Consider the following 20,465-nt stretch of genomic DNA (forward strand, 5'->3'; position numbering starts at 1 on the left):
ACTCAGTAGAGTAGGGTTTGATGATAGGTATCTTGTAAGATGGCGTAGCAGGGGTTAGGCACGTTGCTTCAATGCCGCGCTGCTGCCAAGTCAAGTCGCCCGCGAGTGAGTGGAACTCAGGCGGGGGACGTCATCAGCCACAGGAACCATCGGCAGAGGCAGCACTCAAGGCCACCGGGAAACTATCTTATTCAAGCACAGCAACTTGTAACCTCCTTAAGCAGAACAGCAGCGCGAACAAAGACCCAAGTCCGCGCCACTAACGCCAGATCCGGATTTTTTTTTTTTTTTGGGGGGGGGGGGGGGGGGGGTTTCGGAACTGCGCCGCCGCCGCCTCAAGACTGGCGCTTCGAGCGGGCGCGAGGGCCGCGCTGATTGGCACGCGCGCTCTCTGTCCTTGCACGTGAGCAGCTCTCCTCTTTCAAGGCATCCGCTCTGCGCGCGGGGAGACAGCATCATCTCCGGTCCTGGGGCACTGGCGCATTCCATGCGCTTGATTCATCTGGAGCATCTAGATGGTGCGGGATCTTTTCCGCGCTTTTCCAACTTCACGTGGGAGGCTCCCCGCCTCAGGCACTTGCGCTTGAAGTGGCTTTTCTATGCAAGCCAGGGTAGATAAAGGCCGCGGTAAAAAGCGGGAAAATTATACAGTTCGAGTTCTACCAATTTTGACAGTTCGATTTCCAATTTGTCCGGTAGAATTCCACTACAACCAGTTCATTTCGGGTGTGGCCTGTTCATATCCAAGCTGTTTGCAAATAGTTTTTTTTTTCTTTTTCACCGGGGAAAACGTGTTCTTTTTATGCCTCTAGCTAAACAGACTTCTTGCACTCAAACGTCGCTTTCTAGTGCGAGGGCTCGTGCCACAAAGCACCAAAAATATGTTAAGAGAACGCTCATACGAATTAAAAAAATGGAAAAAGTTAAACGAACTATAGGGTAACAGTGGCTTTCAGCGAGCATTCTGGGTCCGATAAAATACGAGCTTGAGCCACGGAACATTGCATGGCGGCAATTCCCTGAGATTCCTTGGCTCAACCTATCTTCGATCTGGCAACATGCCCGATTATTGGCTGTTGCTTGCGTTGAGCGGACCAGGGAATTCCCGCGAACCACCATGGAACCCCAAAGCTGCGCAGAGGCATTGCTATCCAGGCCATCTCTGACCGAGGAAAGTCAATTGGGGAGGAGATCGAACAGTCTGGCCTCTAGCGGCACGCTTCAGCTGTGAAGGCAACAAATCGAGTTTTCTTATTTGTTTTTGATCAGCGATATCGAAGATGACGGTTCGAAGGCCAGCATTGGTCAGAGCGACGCGCTCGTGTCCACTCCGTGCATGACGAGGTTCAATTTCTTTGTTATGCTGTGTTAGTAAACACCGGGCTGTGGGGACAACAACCTCGATAAATCGCCCCCTATAGTTCGATCTGCCCAATAGACGGCCAGGGTTCATCTAATACTGGCAGCGGCCTGTTTACACTGCCCATCAGTGACCAAGGAAATTGATTGGTCAACCAGGGAAGACGTTCCCTGGCAGTTCCGTGGCTTTCTGGAGCAAGGAAAGACTGAAACGCCAGGCTGGCATACAGACGTAAATGGCTGGGCAGTCGTGGCCAAGCTATCACAACTAAGTGCTAACCCTGGCCCCAGCTAAACCAAGCAAGTGTGCTACCTGGGTGGAATGTTATCTGAAACAGCGACGGCGATGGCGTGAAGGCGTCTGGATACTGCCCCTGAATGTGCTTTTTGAGTGGAACGTGCTGTGCAGCAAGTGTGTCGTTGCGGATTTTGAGTTCGACATTGGACTACCCAGAAAGGTTGGTCACGGGGAGACGCAGAGACGAGGCTCGACTTGTTCTCAGTAACTCAGTTTTAGCGATTGAAGTGACCATTTATTCTGACTACGAGACTCCGGTGTTGAAAGCGCGGCTTCTACGAACTGTTACGTTACATTTAAGAGAAAAAAAAGTGTAAGTATTTGGATGTGTTGCGTTTGGATAAATCCTAATTTTTTGCGCGAAGGAAAATTACGTGAATGGGACTTGTGAAATGTCAACAGATCATTTTTGGCGAGACAGTTGGGTGAAGTCGAGTCAGCACATTCGTTAACTCGCATTCACACAACGCGTAGATCATTTTTGACGAGAGAGTTGGGTGAAGCCGAGCCAACACATTCGTTAACTCGCATTCGCACAACGTGTGAAGCTCTACCATGTAACGTCTTAATGTTCGTGGCACATTAAACAAATTCGCCAGTTTCGTCCGAGTTTTGTCAACACTTTCAGCCGTGCTGGGCTGAGTCTCGCCGATCCCCAAGACAAGCGAAATAGCATCCGTCCTCCTGGCGAACATTCCGTTTCCCTTCGGGGACTAAACCATACAGATGCGCCATGTCTAAGGGGGACTAAAGGATGCTTTTGCTCGCGCACGCCTATCGGTTAGTCCCAGTCGAGCGCAGTTAGTCCCCAGCTTTTGCGCACGGTACATAGCTTGAGCCAGATGGTCCTTTCGGGGAGCAACTGGGAGTTCAGAGGACCAAATGCTGCCGTTAGTCCCTTGAGGCCAACTTTTTTCTTAGAGTGTAGTATTCACTGGAGAGAAGAAACAAGGAAGAAAAAGGACTATAGGAAAATAAAAAAATCTCCAAAAACAGCTAAATGACCGGCGCGTGACAGAAAAAAAAAGTCTTGTAATGGTATCAAACTACCGAACTCTCCGTTTCCAATTAAGCGCTCAACCAAATGAGCTAACAAGCATGCAGTTAGTTGTCAATAGACGAAACGGGTTCTCTCAGCTCCCTACTGAAAAAAAAAAAATTAAATTCAAACGGGTGGAAAACTGGTGACCCGTTTGAATCAACCGGTGGTAGACTTGTCGACCCATTTGGATCAAACGTGGATATGGGATATGGGTACACATTTAAAAGGGTATCAGTTTGAAATGGTACCCGTTTGACGGTTGCCCGTTCGATGCGGGACTCGATAAGCCTATTTATTGTATAAAGGGAACCCGTATAAAATTGTACTCGCACAGGTGTTTGGAGATAGGCAGGAAAACAGACACAAATATTGTTTTCAATTAGTATAGAAGTTTATTGTATACAGCCTATACCGTAGACAAGTACAGACTCGCAAGCGATCTGTGAAATATAAAGAGGTACTACTATGCTTTCATACAACTGAGAATATTGCTAAGTAGAATATCGGGGAAAGTATGCTCCCGGCTGCCGAGAAAATAGACACTGCCTAATTCTATACATAATCTGGAAACGTACCCATAGAAAAACGGTCAATCGTTGGCCAGAAGTAGGTTGTAATGCACCTACAATAAAAGCAGCGGACTTCGAAGATATAATACGAGATGTATGTCGACACGGGTACTGCAGAACAACCACGCAAGCGCAAAGACGAGAAGGAAGGCCTTTGTGAAGATTCAACATGATATGGCAAAACATTGACGGGATAGAACTACGAAGAAAAACGGCGAAAATCACGGCGATGCAGCTTGGGGAGGATCACATCGAGCGGTAGCACCATGGCTCGTCAAGAGTTTTCACAGACAGATCCGGGACGCTGACCAGGACTGCCCGGCTTGTGGCGAGAGGGCAGGCACGGACCACCTTCTGCTGGAGTGCCCAGAACAAAATGACGCCCGGGCGGTCCTGATTGGGACTCTCCTGCAGAACCAAAGAATTTATGCAGCCACACGAGTAGAAACGGACAAAAACAAGACTCCTCAACGCCTCGTCCATCTTTCTCGAGAAGACCGCTCTCCTCCATGTAAAGCCAGCCTCGACGAGAGCCACGACCCAGTCTCCTTCCCAACAAAGAGTCCGTGCGGACCAAATCGCGTAGCCCCGTTGCGCGCACGGCGGGCCACGAGTAGACATGCAGACAGAAGCGCGTATCCCAGCAGCACTCCCCCTCGTCGGCCGCGGGGGAGGGGGCACGCGTCACCCCTCTCCCGCGTGTCCATGCCGCCCCACTAAGGGCCCGTGCGGATTGAATCGTGTAGCCCCGTGCCGTGGCGCGAGGAGCCCCTGCAGACAATAGCGTACGCCACACCGCTCCCCCCGCCCTTTCCACCGGCCGCGGGGGAGGAGGACAGCCGCCTTCCTTTCCCGCGTGTCCGTGCCGCCGCTCTATTTGCAACTCCAACGCCCTATAGGTGGCGGGGCGGTAGTTCCAAGATGGCGGAAGAGACGGGGATAGATTCTCCAGGGTTTCCCGGCCCACTAAAAGAACAAAAGAAGCACCTCTGAGAGTTCTACAATGGAGCTGTCGCAGCCTCTCAAGAAGGAAAGCCGAACTACTTAAGACAATTGAGGACTACAAGTTCGACATATTACTCCTGCAAGAAACACGCACTGATGAAATTGACCTCTCTGGCTACCACAAGATAGCAAACCCAGCAATAAAACGCGCCGTTCCTGCGGGGCGACGTGGCAATGATGGGGAAAAGGAGGTGAAGGCTCAGGTTAATGTGTTTATCAGTCAAAAGTTAGCCTTCATTGTCATAAATACAGACAACTGGTGCACTGACTGCCAAGGGGTGGTAGCAGTACGAGTCGCACTCCAGACCACTCAAAGAAGACTAACGATTGCATCTGCATACGCCTGTCCTTCGAAACCATATGATCACTCATGGCTTAATTATCTCAAGGATCAATATCCAGACGATTACCTCATCATGGCATGGCAGTCCTCAATGCCAGAATCGAGGACTGGGCTAATATACAGCAAAACCGCAGGACCAAAGAACTTATGGAAGCAATAGAAGCCGGAGGCCTCGAACTCATCAACGATGTTACTAGACCAACGAGACACTCTCACTAGCTGTCAGTTAGACACCATAATCGACGTCACCCTAGCCACATCGACAACAGCTCGCAAGATAAGCTGGGATATGACGCAGGATGCTTGGGGCAGCGACCGCTTCCCCATCATTATGGACGTCGCCATTGGAGGCAATAATCTTAAGCAAAAAAGGCCAACGAGAACAATAATCTGGGACAAATATAGGCAAAACCTCAAAGAACAAGGAGATATCTTGGAACCATTTCAAATCACCGCACTACTCGCAACAGCTACAAAGATTGCCACAGAAGTAAGGCAAGTCTATGAAGACACGCCAGAACCAGACTACCATCTCCTCGCATTATGGGACAAAAGGACCAGAGCCTTAGAAAAGTACCGACAAGGGAAAGAGAAAAAACACCTAGACAAGGTCAACCGTTTAACAGAAGAAGCAAGCAAATACGCAAACAAATTATCCATCGACAGATGGCTAGGGTATTGCGAGTCCTTCGACGAGAAAACCAACCTTAGAGACGTGTGGAAGACATTCAACTCCATGTCAGGAAAAAAGAAAGGAGTCAGCCCTGTCCCGGTCATCTCACTCCTCTCCAATGAAAAAACGGAAGAAATTCTCAACAAATTGGGAGACATCTTTTTTCCACAACCCCCAACGAAACCGGAGGAAATCATTTACCACCCAACCCATTCGGGACCTGCAGACAAGCTGGAAGACTTCCCCTTCACAGAGTGGGAACTCGGAGCGGCGATACAACAGTGCAGAAGCAAGAGTGCACCTGGAGAAGACGGAATTACAGTGCCCATGCTCAGAAACGCGCCCCTGGCCACCCGTCTTGTTATCCTCAAATGGTTTAATGAAATCTGGGAAAGCGGGCAACTTCCCGAAGAATGGAAGGTGTCCCTGGTCACACCAATACCTAAACCAGGGAAGCCAGCAACTGACCCCAGAAACGTCCGACCTATTTCCTTCACCTCAATCATGGGAAAACTTATGGAAAGAATGGTACTCGCACGGATTCAGCACAACGCTGAAACCCTCGGCATCTTTCATCCAACGCAAACCGGATTTAGACCGAACTTGTGCATACAGGACAGTCTGCAGATGATATGCACAGACGTCGTGGACATGCACCCAGGAAAAAAACAAATGCGAGTGATTGTATCTATCGATATAAAAAAGGCTTTCGATTCTGTCCCCCATCAATCAGTCATTGGCAAGATGGAGCAGCAAGACCTCACGGGTAAACAACTAGACTTTGTGAAATCATTTCTCTCGGGACGGGTCTACAAAATCCGAGCTGGATATGACAAAGAGTGTGGAGAAGGAACCCTTCAAGAAAATAACATTGGAGTTCTTCAGGGCGCAGTGTTGTCACCTACCCTTTTCAACATCGTTATGGCACCACTCCTCTGGAAACTTTATAAAATACCCAACCTCAGGGCGGCAATTTACGCAGATGATATCACGATCTGGACGCATCAAGGGCTTCCCGAAACCCAAGTTGTCGCCTTGCAGAAGGGACTCGACACCATTGAAGAATATCTTGCTGATGTGGGAATGTTCCCATCGCCAGAAAAAACTAAATATACTATCTACGGCCGCAATCAAGACAACAAAACCTAGGTCTTACCTTTACGGGAGACCCAGTCCAAAAAGCAGACTCCGTTAAAATCCTTGGAATTAACTTTGGGTACAAGCCAAGTATAAGCAAAACTTGGCTGGCCGAGATCTCCAAGAAATGGAAACAAGGTATCAATCTCGTCCGAAGAATATCCACGAAAATGGGAGGAGCTGGGGAAAAAACAGCCAAAAAACTCGTGACTGCAGTGCTAGTATCCAAAATAGCCTATGCGGCGAGATTCTACCGGCTCACGAAAACCCATCTTTCCAGATTTAAAAGCATGCTCAACGGAGCAAGAAAAGCCATCCTTGGACTCCCACGCCACACTTCGGCAGAGGAAGTAAGCAAGTGCATCTTCCTCCCAGAACTCACAGACCTTATGAACCAACAGAAGGAGGCTCAACTATCCCGTCTACAACATACAACCGAGGGAAGAAAAATTGCTAAGTACATGGGAATCGAGATACAAGAAGAGGCCCCCATATCGCCGAGCAAAGCACCGTGGGAACTTATTGACATAACTCACGGGTGCAAACCTCTCCCAAGAAACATGGACGCTGCGCGGCACAAGAAAAGACGAGAACACTACGCTCGCATGCACAAGAAGGAGCTGGCTAAGCTTGTTGAGGACGAAAAAAACATGATCGCCTATGTGGACGCCAGCATCTCCTCTATGGGTTGGGCAACAGCAGCCACATACATCCAAGGGAATGCGACCTGGACAGAGACTCAAGGTAACCTTCGAGGCCACCACACGCCGGGCTTCGCCGAACGGGAGGCGGTGTTGCAAGCCATCCGAGGGGCAGTACCCCATCTACAAGACGAACAACAGCTAATCGTCTATACCGACTCGCAAGACACCATCAGAGAACTCAAGAAATACAGGTCCTCTTCTAGCCCCACCATTGACGCTATCTTCGCCTTCGCAATCTCACTATACAGATCCAAGAAAATTCAAATGAATGTCAAGTGGACTCCCGGGCACGAAGGCATTTCGGGCAACGAGCTAGCCCATGAGGCTGCACAGCAGGCGATGAGGAATCTCACACAACCGTCCCTGTTGTCTCAGTCCTCTACGGCAGGCTCAACACCACAGCAACAAGACACTGAGCTTCCCCCATACGATCCAAGGGAGGAACTCAGGTTAGCCCAGAAGACACGAAAACATCTTCTGGCAAGATCATGGACCCCAGAACAACATCCTCTCCCTAGAGAAGAATTCAAGAGAAAAGAATCGGTGATCCTCCGCCGCATACGCACAGGAGGAGCAGCCACACCCAGGTTCAGATACCAAATGGACCTGGCAAGACTTAAGAGACAACAACCCTACGCTGTCCCTCCCGACCCCAGATGCCAGAGGTGTCAAGCCGAGGAATCCATTCCCAGACTTAAACACATACTCTGGGAATGTGTGGCCCTCTCCACCCTCAGAACACTCATCTTCAGTAAGATGGCGAATGACGAAAGACCTTCAAAACTGCAGGACTGGACGCACCCAGCGGGCGACACCCCACGCAAGACCAGGATCCTCAGATCTCTCTTAGAGTATATTTCTGAGGGAGACCTGGGAAACTCTATCTAACACCTTTGACCGAGGAGACAATGCCAAGCCTTAAGACCACCGCGTCATGAAAACTTCGAGTCTCCAGAGATATATAAATATATATTTTTTCCTTAAATAAACGTATTCACCACCACCACCAGGGTTTCCCGCGCGCCTGCTCGCTGACGCTGGTTAGTGCGCTAAAAATGATTTATTTGTCTGCAAACGCAAAGTGGTCAGGGCAGGATCATGTTGCAGGTGACGGAGATGTTGATGCGCGTGAGCAAAATGAGCATGCCGATATTTGAAAGATGCAGAAACATCGACTTGCGAAGCTTTGTGGTGTAGCGAGCGCGCTTTACGCACCGTCTACGTCACTGTTTGTGACAGAAGATTTTTGATAGTGATGAAGATATCGTGTTTGCACTTTGCCTGGCGATTAGTGTACTGAAAAGTGAGCCGCGAACGGCGACCATCAAGCTTCGGAAGAGCAGCAATACACAGTATTGGTGTCTTCGTGTCACAGGCTCGCAACTCGCTGCTCACCGTCTCGGTTTTAGTGTATTGCAACACGTGATCAAACTGATGGTAATTGATAGGATGTTCGTTACCGCAGGCTACCGTGCGGTGTAGCATTACAACCGGAAGCTCGCGCTGCGCCTTTGAAGCACAATTTTCAGCGCGTGCCAGGAGCGTTGCCTTGCTCACGGTATCCAATGGTAGCCTGCAGAAACGCTTTGCTTAGACTGCCTACTAACGTAATCGGCGTATTTATGGGTTTAGGGGTTTTATTTATTGCTGTGCCAAAAATGCATATTTTAATATACCATGAAGTTTTTTATGTACCGTTTTATTTGCAACGTTGCGGTCCCTCTCGCCAAAACTGCCGGTTCTAAGCTCTCGTCACGAACGGCTGGCTGACAAAGACGCTCTTAAAATGCTTCGGGCATTTCTTTACTTACTTTGTAATTACCCGAAAGCAAGTACGCGTGTTCTACCTTTTAAAAGTGTCTGGAATGAATGGTCATGTTCCTACGGTCTTAAAACGCAAACCCATTCCCGACGTGTATTGCTCGACATGTCGTTGCGCGACCAGTTTTCTCCTAAGTTAGGGCAAAGAATAGACTTTTCGTAGACCGTACGCTATACTCTACATTGTTAGCGGAGCGTTTGCCGTCACATTGAGCACAGATTGAGCTGGCGGCCATGCACAAGACCAGCAATCCGCAGCGTGTGCAATATACGAAACGTCCCTAATGAAATTTGACATCCCGGTCCTTCGTGCAACGCTGTTGCGAGGCGGAGCACAAGAATTCCTATTTTAACGGGCTCACTTTTTTTCGTTAAAACGGCTTCACGCATCAAGGCCGACAGCCCTTTTCCGCACCGCCACCGCCGCTGCCGTCTCCGTTCCTCTAGTTCTCCGCTCGTCCGCGGGAGGGCGAGCGACGCGCTGGAGTTGCGAATAGGTCCATATCAAACGGGCTTCGGAGAGCCGTTTGATTAAACCGGCACAGGTTGCCGGTCTCTCGTTTGTGCAACATGGTTGCCCGTTTGAACAGACGTGCGATAAGTTTGCTCAAACGAGTGATTCGTTTGCACAAGGAGGGACCTGTTTGATCAAACGGGTGACCGTTATGGCTAAAGCGGGTGACCCATTTGAGCCATACATGCGACCCCTTTGACAAGCGGTTGAGTGGTATGGCTAAACTGTTATCGGTATGAACCCGTTCACTTTCATACTTGCACTCAATGTTTTTTGTTTGTTTTGTTCAGCAGGTCTGCCGCAAGTTTTACGGCAACAAGGGTGAACCGCCTGCATTGCAAGGTTATAATGTTCGTGCAAGTAATGCAATGGTGCAAGTGAGCTGGACAAGAATGGCGATTATTTTCCGCGGAAAAGCAGAAAAAGGGGGACAAAGAAGATACAGAAATCTCCAAACACAGCTAGGTGGCTGGTTCGCGACCAAAAAAATCCACCCAATCAAACTTGGGACCTTCCCATTTCCAGTGGAACGATCTGCCAGCTGAGCTAACCAGGGTTTGAACGTTACTAGAGTAAACGGGTTTTAAAAGCTGCAACAAGTCTAAAACCAGCAAGGGTGAACGGCCTGAAGTTTAACGTTATCATGATAACGCAATTATTGCGAATGTGCAAGCGAGATGGACAAAAGTGACGATAATATTCCATGTAGAAGTGGAACACGGCAATCACAGGACAAACACAAATCCCCAAACACAACTAGATGGCTGTTGCGCGACCGCAAAAATCCGAATGGTCCTGGTATCGAACCAGGAGCTTTTCCGATTCAATTGGAGCGGTCTACCAACTGAGGTAACCAGGAGTTAGACGACTGTAAAAGCAAAGGGGCTTTTTGTCTGCCACAAGTTTAACACCTACAAGGGTGAACGGCCAGCATTTTAAGCTTACGTTGATAATGCAACTAATGCAAAGGTGCAAGCAAGCTGGACAAGTATAACGATAATAATCCATAGAGTAGGTAAACAATATCGACAAAGGAAAAATACAACAATTGCCCAAAAACAGCTATGGGACTGGCTTGCGACCGAAAAAATCCGCCTTGACCGGGTATCGAAAAAGCGACCCTTCTATTTCCAGTAGAGCGTTCAGCGAACTGATCAAACAAGGTTTTATCAGCTGTTACAAGTCTCACGCCAACAAGGAGGAACGGCCTGCATTTTAAGTTTCTGATGATAATGGTATGAGTTTAAAGATGTAAACAAGCTGGACAAGAATGACGATGATAATCCTTGCAGAAGGGGAACTAAGATGACAAAAGACAAACATACATCTCTTATCACATCTAGGTGACTGGTGCAAGACCCCCCGAAAAAAGTCTCCTGATCGTGGTATCAAACCAGAGACCTTTCCATTTCCAGTAGAGCGCCTTACCAACTGAGATGACCAGGAGTTAGAAGTCAGTAAAGCAAATGGGTTTTATCAGCAGTCACCAGTCTAATGCCAACGAGAATTAACGCCCTCTATTTTAAGTTTATTATGATAATTCAAATAATGCATAGGTAAAAGCGAGCTGCAAAAAAAAAACAAAAAACGTTAATATTCCCTGGAGAAGGGAACAAAGGGGAAAGGAAAAGCGCAAATCTCCAAGCGCAACTAGGTGACTGGTGCTTAACGGAAATATTCACCTGATCCTCGTATCAAAACACAGCCCAGGCAGCACACAGTATTAGGCGAACATTGGATTTGAGGTGGCAAAGAATGGCCCAACAATGGCCCAACTGAGCCATATGTTTCCCAATATTGGAAACACATTGGACAATAATAGACTATCAAAGCCAATGGTTTCCCAATATTGGGATACGTTGGCATAGGCTGGTCAACATTGGACTGTCAAAGCCAATAGTTTTCCAATATTGGATATATGCCGGCATAAGTTGTCCAATATTGGACTGTCGGAGCCACTAGCTTTCTGATATTGGCTATACGCCTGCATAAGCTGTCCAATATTGGACTGTCTAAGCCAATAGCTTTCCTATATTGGATACACGCCGGCATAACCTGTACAATATTGGACTGTCAGAGCCAATGGTTTTCCGATATTGAATATACGCTGGCTTAAGCTGGGTAATATTAATCTGTCAAAGCCAAGAGTCTTCCAATATTGGTGATGTATTGGTATACGCTGGTCAATATTGTACTGCCATAGCCAATGGCTTATCGATATTTGTGTCGCCTAGGCTGTAGACCAGCGACCCTCTTTTTTGCATTGCAAAGGTAGGAAATTGGAAAAGAGTCATTCATGAGCTCGCTCGGGCCAGAATTTTATTTAGCCAACTTCATGGGGCGTACGTCGCCGGCGCTTTATAAACGCGATCACAAATACGTCCTTAGCTGCCTATAGGACTATTGCAGTTTTTTGATGGCTTCTCTCCCTTCGCATTGCCTTACCTCGGCGGTGACAACTTAATTCCGTTTTTTAGATTTAAGTATTTTTGTCTTTTCCAATGCATTTTGTATGTATACGTAGCGTTAACGTCTTATCTTTGTCCATGACCCTGCCATGTTTGTATTTCTTTGTGCGTGCTCTATTTTTATATTTAATGTTTCCGTGCATATTTAGTCATTGTCGACGCAGGTGTCAACAAACATAAAGCCGCCGCTTACGCCGCAACCGAAGTGACTTCGACTTTTATTTTTACGAGAGTCTATCGCGCTATAAAGTCATATTTTAAACTCGAGTGACGTCTCGAGAGGGTTGCTTTGACTGCCAGTGCACATGTCATCAGTGTAGGCAGAGCAACGACGTAGCAATCGCGACGCGAGAGCATACTGCGCCTCGATCTGGCCGGCCGCGCTCGCTCTGCGGAAATGTGAGCGTGGGACTCTCGAGCCCCGTTAGATTACTGAAGCTGCAAGACGCTACTTTGTTGTCGCGAATCATTTGCACTTCGAACGGTCGCGAAGCCATTGCGCCCGGCGTACCCTACGCAGCATCTTTCAGAAACCGTTCGCGCAGCATCGCAACCTTCTGACTGCGAGCGTCGGCGATTCATCGTGTGTTGAAAGTCGGGCGATGTGCTGTTCGGGGTGTCTTTTATGTGTAACTCTGTCGTAAAAAAAATTGAAGTTTAAAAACGCGAACCTAACAGTGTACAAACAGTTTTAAATTTATTGATAAAAATATATTTATATATTTATAGATATATTTGTGTAGATCGTGCGCAAAAAATAGTCGCGCTTAGTTCTTCATTCTAAATTATAATGTAAGTTATACGACGCAAAACATACTGTCTCCAAACTTGCCCCGTTTAGAAACACTTTTGGACTGGACAGTTTCTTTAGAAGTTCGAAAGCTGACCTTCAAAGAGCTGTCCTGTTAAATCGGTATTGACAGCAGGGTAGACGCTATGCGTGTTTAAGGCCAATCGTGTCTCCGCGGCTAGGGTCACGTGACTACTGTCTCGAAGCTGGTAATAAGGCAGAGCACGGAACCTGCCTAAAGCACAAGGTCACGCATAACATCTACTGCACTATCAACCTTGGCTAGAAGTGACAAATTCTCTCGCTCCGTTCATTGTTGAGATGCCCCTGAAGATTAGCCTTTGTAACCGCACCCCACCCCCGTTCTGGCCTGTTTGCTTTGTACTCCTCTCTTTTTTCTGTCTCTCCCTAAGCTGAAGGCGTGGTGACGGTGCGTACTCGCCGGACTTGAATCCGCTCTCTGTGCGCGGGTAACGGCAGAATAGTTCAATAGCTCAATAGTTCAATAGTTCTTTATTGCACTCGAGGGAGTTCACACCAGGCGTGCAGGCGACAAGGAAAGGCAGGGAGCCCATGCACAGTGTGTGCCCTTGCCACCCACCTAGAGGCGAATGGTAGATACAGTATATACAATATATACATACACATATATACACATACATACACACACATATACATGTATATATATTAAAAAGGGGAAGGGAGGGTTGCACAGATTTAGAGGGTAAAATCCGCCAGACAAGAACGCCCAGCACCGAAAGCTCCCCGCCAACGAATATCGGCCGGCACAAGCGCAGACCGGACACGGGTGCCGCATCATCACGCCGGGTGGACACGAGTCCCAGCCTAACACCGACACAACACCCAGATCCGATCAGCAGCCCACGCCAACCAACACCCAACAACGAGAAAAAAAAAACTATCAGCACTAAAGCGCTCCCAGCCTACGGGAGACAGGTCACAGGTGCCAGCCATCTTGCCAGGATATCAATTGACAAAGTTCTTTTATAGAGTCCCTGTCCTTAGGGATCACTGCGGTCAGCTCCGGGGGTAGGGCCAACCAGAGTTCAGCGGCTCGTAGGAGACATGTTCTCCTGTGGCGGAGAGTGCGCGCCAGCACCGGCTGCAGACGACCGCTACGCCTGTTGAGACGTGGTATATTGGGGCAGTCCATGTCGTCCGCACTCATAACACGACGAAACAGCCGGATGGAGGCAACGTCTCTTCGATGTTGTAGCAACCGCCAGTTAGCGTTGCGGAGGAGAGAGTCGGTGCTAACATCACGGTAACTGAGGAGGCTACTTCCGGGGGTACTGCGGCGGTAGAACGTAAAAGCAGCCCTTCTTTGAATGCTTGCTAGGGCATTTTGACGTGACTGCTGCAGTGGGCCCCAGATGGCACAGCAAAACTCCAGCTGGGGCAAGACGAGGGCAGTGTAGAGGTTTCTGAATGCCTCTAGTGGAAGGTCGCGAGAGAGATGGGTAACGAAGCCCAGTGTCCGCCTGGCTTTGGACGCTACATCGCAGATGTGGCGGTGGAAATCCAATTTGTCGTCAAGGGTGACGCCGAGCAATTTGGTGTGGGACACACGAGGTATGGGGGAGCCGCCTAACGTGAGGACTGGTGGTGCAGATTGTGACCTCACTGAGTGGGAGATGGTCATGCACACACTTTTGGCACAGTTGAGGGGTAGGCCGTTAACTTGCGACCAGCGGTGGCAGAGATCTAGGGTGTACTGGAGCCCACTGTAGGCATCGGTGGTTCTCAGGGGTTGAATAAGTGTAAGGTCGTCTGCATATAGGATTGATTTTGTGCTGAAGCTGGTGGTCAAATCGTTGATGTAAATTGTGAAGAGGGTTGGCCCCAGCACGCTGCCCTGGGGGACGCCGGAGAGCACGGTGCAAGGGGAGGATGTTAGATAGATAGATAGATATTTATTTGTACATTTAAGTACAGGTCGCATAGAAGGCGTTTCCGCCCGTACACATATGTGCCTATGTGGCCAGCTAGACGATGATGGCGATGCGAGGCTTCTTGGCTTGAGAAGTGTGGGACGATGATGATGGGATGGTGAAGAGGGTGAAAAGTGAGGTGGGTGACGTATGATGAGGTATGCAAGACATCGTGGGTGTTTAGAGGTGTTTGGCTGCTGCCTTGCAGAACTGTGTCACCTCGTCTCTGTCTGTGATGGGCAAGCTGGTGATGGCGTCAGGCAGGGACCTCCAAAGTCTCACAGCCCGGAGGAGACATGAGTTGTCGTGCCGTTGGGTCCGAGCGAAGAGAGGGTCTATGCGCCCGGTTCGTTCGTTGCGACGGGGCACAGAGCGAAGGTAGTCGTCCTGCGAAATCCCAGGACCAATCACCTGAGCCAGCAACCGTAGGGTGGCTACATCTCGCCGGCGGGACAGAGTACTCCACTTGGCTGCTCTCAAGAGCTGGGTTGTCGAGATGTCCCGTGGCAAAAAGCGAGGACTTGGAGAGGTTCGGCAGTAGACGCCGTAAGCTGCTCGCCGCTGGATGGTCTCTAGTGTCGCCTGAGCTGAGGCTCCCTGTGGCGACCAGATAGGCGAGCAATACTCTAATAGGGGCAGGACCAGTGCAGTGTACAGCTGCGCCAGCACAGCAGGCCCCAGACCCTTACTGATAGTTTGCACGAATCCCAGCATCCGCCGTGCACGTGAGGCGACGGAGTGGACGTGTGCAGTAAAGCTCAATTTGCTGTCAAGGGTGACACCCAGCAGGGTTATGTTCTCCTTTTGTTCCAATGGAGTTCCATTAACAGTTAAAATTACTGGTGGATTCTGTGCTTTCCTTTTTGTGGTGAAGTGAATTGTAGCAGATTTTGATGCACTCAGGGGTAATTTGTTTCTGATCGTCCAGGCTTGGATGTGATCAAGATCTTGTTGCAGTTGTTTATAGTCTTCCTGGGATTGAATCGGTTGAAGGAGGGTGAGATCATCAGCGTACATGATGGTGGCGGAGTCTATAACCTGGACGATATCGTTGATAAAGATTGAAAAGAGGGTTGGACCAAGTGCTGTGCCTTGGGGGATTCCAGATTGAACGGTTCGGGATTGGAACCTTGACCCGTGGAACGTCACACTTTGTTGTCTCTGCAGGATGAAGTTAGATAGCCAGCGAAGGAGGGGACCCTCGATACCGGTGCTTTCCAGTTTGGTTATCAGGAGCTGGTGGTCTACTTTATCAAACGCTTTGGTAAAATCGAGCTGTACCAGTTCGCATGGCGTGGAGTTGTCCAGGCTGTCACTGATCTGGTGAACAGGAGTGAGCAGGGCAGTTTCACAGCTTCGATTAGGGCGAAAGCCATGCTGCGCTGGAGACAGAAGAGTGTGGGCGTTTAAGTATCTGTGTAGGGCAGAGTTTAACACACGCTCCATGGTACGGCAGACGACTGATGTTGTTGAGATTGGTCTGTAGGATTCTGGCTTGTCTGCTGGGGATCCATTCCCTTTGTAGATGGGAGTGACATAAGCCTGCTTCCATGGGGCGGGGACGCACCCAGTGTCCAAGAGCTGCTGGAACAGTCGGGCCAGTAATGGGGCTAGTTGTTGACCAGATGCTTTAAGGAGCGCAGGGTGGATGCCGTCAGGACCAAGCGACTGTGAAGGACTCAGTCGGGTGAGAGCCTCCTTGACATCATCCTCGTTGATAAGGATACTAGCTAAGCGGGGCGAGGAGGCCGACTGCGATGATGATGGGCAAGTTTCTGGTTGTGATGAGAGGCTGCAGGGTGGTGTCCATGCTGCGGCGAAGTGCTTGCTAAAAAGTTCCGCAGTCTCCAAGTCACTCAGAGCCTTGCCGTCCTGGCATATGTTTAGAGCAGACGTGTTCTGTTTGTTACGCCTTACATAGGCCCAAAATATCTTTGGATCCCTTACACCCCGTTGTGCCATGTCCAAAGCATAATCTTGGTGAGACTTTCTTATCTGTTTTTTCAGGTTTCTCTGGAGGGTGCGGGCTGCCTCAAGTGTAAAGGGACAGCTGTTTCGCTTTGCTTGTGCGAACAGCTGACGCTTCCGTCGGGCTTGGAGCAGTATCTCCTTTGTTATCCAAGGCGCTCGGGGTTTGTTTCGGCTTTTTCTGGAGGGGACGCATTCAGCTTCGATGGCGTGCATAAAGTCGAGCCATATGTCATATGGGTCTTCATGGTTGTCTTGGAGCACCATGCCCCAAGGGGCGAGGTGTATAAGCGAATTCGGGTGGTTGGTGTCCAATCTTGCAAAGTTATGGAGGCGTCTGGCATGAGGACCGGATTTAGGCAAATGATGGTATGTGGTCGCAGTCAATGCTTTGTGGTCAGAGCCCGTGAGGCTGGGTTCTGTGAAACAATTTGAGACGAGTGTGGGGTTAGAGACGAACATGAGGTCGAGGAAAGAAACGTGGTTATTGGTGGTGACGTAAGTTGGCTCGCTGCATACTTGGGTAAGTCCGAGTGTTTCTATGTGGTCGAGGAGGACAGTGTCAGATGGTCCTGTGGGCTTGGGAGAGCTTAAGTCTGACCAATTAATGTGCGCATTGAAGTCTCCGACAACTAGCACGTTGGAGTACTTCTTCTTTGAGAGGGTAACGGAGGACAGCGACGACTGTAACAAATCGTAGCTTTCTGTTTTCTTGCTGGGGGGACAGTACGCAACACAGAGATGTAGAAGGCCCCGTTTTGAATGAAGGTCCACAAAAATGGCCTCGAGGTCGTTCCGGTCTAGGTCGTGTCTTCTAGTGCATGTGATTGACGACGGTATGGCGACGAGAACTCCACCACCAGACCTGTTACGATCTTTCCTGTAGACTTTAAACCGTGTCAGGTCGACGAGCTGGCTGTCGTAAATGGAGTTGTCCAGCCAAGTCTCACACAAGGCGAATATGGTGTTGGGGCGGGACTCAGTGAGCACCCGGAACTCCAGCATTTTGTTCTTCACGGACCTGAGGTTGGAGAACCAGAAGGAGGTTGTTTTCCTTGTTTCCGTGGTACCGGGAGCCGTTGGTCTATCCCCGGCTGTGGTAGGTGATGCGATCGTCGTTAGTGCAGGCTGCTTCGGCGCTTCGAAAAGGCTGTCGTCGAACGATGGCAGCTGGCACACGCCACAGTACCATGGTTCTGTGCAGTTCGACAGACGCCGATAGGTAGGCAATGAGAGCTGCTCACATTTCCTGTGGACCCAGATGTTGCACCCGTCGCATTGTAACGCCACCACGCTGTCGTAGAGCGGCTTGCAGCAGCGAGGACAAGTAGGACACGGTCCCGGGTTGAGCGGTACATCGCCAGCACAGAGCAGAATCAAGCACACATGAGGTTGAAGGACGGAGGTCGGGCGGCAGTACGTCCGGTTTTTCGCCGGTGACGGGTTCGGGCCGAAGCGGGTAGGCTTAGCAAATCCGCGAGTGAGTGCCGCCGCTGTGCTCCACTCCAGACGATCGAAATATGCTTGACGATGGTCATGTTGCGTCGCGAGGTGTTTGCGTGGAAAGAGCGCCGCAGGCGAAGAGTACCTAAGCGTTGAGAGCGCAAACCAAAGCATAAACAAGCGCACGCACTTCAAAACGTGACCGTTCGTCATGGCGCCCAGTGTTGCTTTTGTTGATCTATGGAAGGTTACTCGCTGAGTCCTGGCCGAGACAAGGTCGTGTAGCCAGTGCAGGAGGGTACCTTAGATTCTAACGTTGCGGAGTTTGTAGCATAGGAGCGTGTGGCTGATCCGATCGAAGGCCTTGGAGAAGTGTAGCTGAATTAGTTCACAGGGAACACGGTTGTCGATGGACGAGCTGATGGTGTGAACAGCCACAGCGAGGGCGGTTTCACAGCTTCGTTCCTGCCTGAAACCGTGTTGAGCACTACTGAGTAAGCAGTTTGCTTCTAGGTATTGCAGGACCTTTTTGTTCACAATTCTCTCCAAGGTCCTGCAGACAGCTGATGTAGAGGCGATAGGACGATAAGAGTCTGTCGAGTCAGTGCTGAGGTCAATTCTTTTGAGGACAGGTGTGATGAGAGAGTGTTTCCACGCAGAGGGGACTGTGCCCGAGTCAACAATTTTCTGGAACATTATGGTTAGAATGGGCGTTAGGGTAGGAGAGGAGAGCTTTAGGAGGGATGGGTGAATGGAATCAGGGCCGGCATTTTGAGAGGACTTGAGTAGAGCGAGAGAATTTGTGACGTCTTCATCAGTTATTGTGATAGAGGATAAGGAGCTGGGCAGTGCGGGTGGGTCGGGAGGTGGCGTGGGGAGGAGGTCTTCGGGAAGCCAGACGGATGAGAAGTGTTGGTTGAAGAGGTCAGCGATGGCAGCAGGGTCGGTAATAGAATGGTTGTTCTGTGTGAGGTACGGTCGGATGTAGGAGGACTTCCGTTGAGACTTAACAAAGGCCCAGAAAAGTTTCGGCTCCCTAGCAGCGCGTGCTGCAACATCACAGGCATACTTCTTGTAGGATACGTGGACGAGGCGTTTGATTTCTCTCTGGGTACTCTTGGCCGCCTCGAGACTAGTTACGCAGGAGCGCTTCCGCGCTCTATGGAAGAGCTTGCGCTTTCGTCTTGACAGTTTGATGATGTCATATGTGATCCAGGGGGCATGTTGCCGCCGCCGTATAGAGGAGTTTGGGACACATTCAGCCACGATCGCTTCAATGAAGTCACGCCATAGTTCGTACATGTCGTCCACGGAGTCGTCCGTGAGCACCATGGACCACGGGGCCAAGTGGAGCAACATCTGTAGGTGGGCTAGGTCGGCGAGAGAGAAGCGGCGCACCAGACGGGCGAACCGACCGAGTCGAGGAAGGGCCATGTATGTGCGGGCGTAGATAGCCCTGTGGTCGCAGTTAGTGAGGCTGTCTTCGACAGTGCAGTCCAACAATAGGGAGGGATTTGTGGCGAAGAAGAGGTCCAGGTTGGCTTTAGTGCCTGAGGGGGAAGAGTACGTGGGATCAGGGCAGCACTGTATGAAGTCGGATGATTCAGTAAGATCAAGAAGAGCATGGGACAGTGGGTCCGATGGGATCGGGGACGTCATGTCAGTCCAGTCTATGTGTGTGTTGAAATCGCCCATGAGGTAGATGTTGGTGAATTTAGATTGCTGTATTAGGTGAATGGATGTTTGCAGAGCATCAAAGGAGGCTGCCTGGAGTTTGGGCGGGGAGTAGGCACATATCAGGAGCACGGACGTATTGCCACAACGGGCCTCAACGAACACAGCCTCTAAACAGTCTTGTTCAAGGTCGCGTCGGCGTCTACATGGCAAGTTGTATGGAGCGATGAGCATGACACCGCCACCGCGAGAGGTTGTACGATCCTTCCGAAATATTTGGAATCTTTCGGTGTCCGCGATTTGACCGTCGTGAATTGACGGGTCGAGCCAGGTCTCGGTAAGAGCGAATACGGTGTGGGGCGTAGACTCGACGAGTGCACTCAGTTCGCGAAGCTTGTTCTTGATGGAGCGCACGTTCGAGTACCAGACGTCGAGGTGCAGGGAAGATTTCTACGGCCGAGGAGGCAGGGGAGCACGATGAGCGTGATCACGTGTTTTGACGGATGACGCATTAGTCGTTGACAGACTCGGAATGCCTGCGTCGCAAAGACCGGACCTAGTTTCGCGCGTGATGCGGCCTGCGGGGTGCTGGCCCGCTGTGAATTTCGCTTCTGTGGTAAATGGTATCTCGTTCGAAAAGTCCTACTCGTGTCGATTTCTTCAAAGAAGCCCCAGACATTCTTGTGAACAGTTTAGTGTTCGGTT

General features: G+C 49.9%; 3 protein-coding genes across 3 annotated transcripts; 1 reads left to right on the forward strand and 2 right to left on the reverse strand.

The window, feature by feature from the left end:
• The first annotated feature begins 6,965 nt into the window (after positions 1–6,965).
• On the forward strand, positions 6,966–8,018 carry LOC115331383. The gene has a single exon (XM_029993506.2). The coding sequence runs from the start codon at positions 6,987–6,989 to the stop codon at positions 8,016–8,018; it is 1,032 nt and encodes a 343-aa protein (XP_029849366.2). The 5' UTR covers positions 6,966–6,986.
• A 5,663-nt stretch (positions 8,019–13,681) lies between these two features.
• LOC115314129 (RNA-directed DNA polymerase from mobile element jockey) lies at positions 13,682–18,299 on the reverse strand. The gene is made up of 3 exons (XM_040220563.1): positions 15,825–18,299; positions 15,458–15,713; positions 13,682–14,514 (listed from the first exon to the last, which is right to left on the reverse strand). Exons 1-3 carry the CDS (start codon positions 18,297–18,299, stop codon positions 13,682–13,684), a joined length of 3,564 nt encoding a protein of 1,187 aa, XP_040076497.1.
• Positions 18,300–18,389: 90 nt separating this feature from the next.
• On the reverse strand, positions 18,390–19,994 carry LOC115311122. The gene has a single exon (XM_040220565.1). It carries the CDS (start codon positions 19,992–19,994, stop codon positions 18,390–18,392), a length of 1,605 nt encoding a protein of 534 aa, XP_040076499.1.
• Positions 19,995–20,465: the final 471 nt, after the last annotated feature.

Source organism: Ixodes scapularis, unplaced genomic scaffold, assembly GCF_016920785.2.
Source record: "Ixodes scapularis isolate PalLabHiFi unplaced genomic scaffold, ASM1692078v2 ptg001458l_1__unscaffolded, whole genome shotgun sequence".
NCBI lineage: Eukaryota > Metazoa > Arthropoda > Arachnida > Ixodida > Ixodidae > Ixodes > Ixodes scapularis.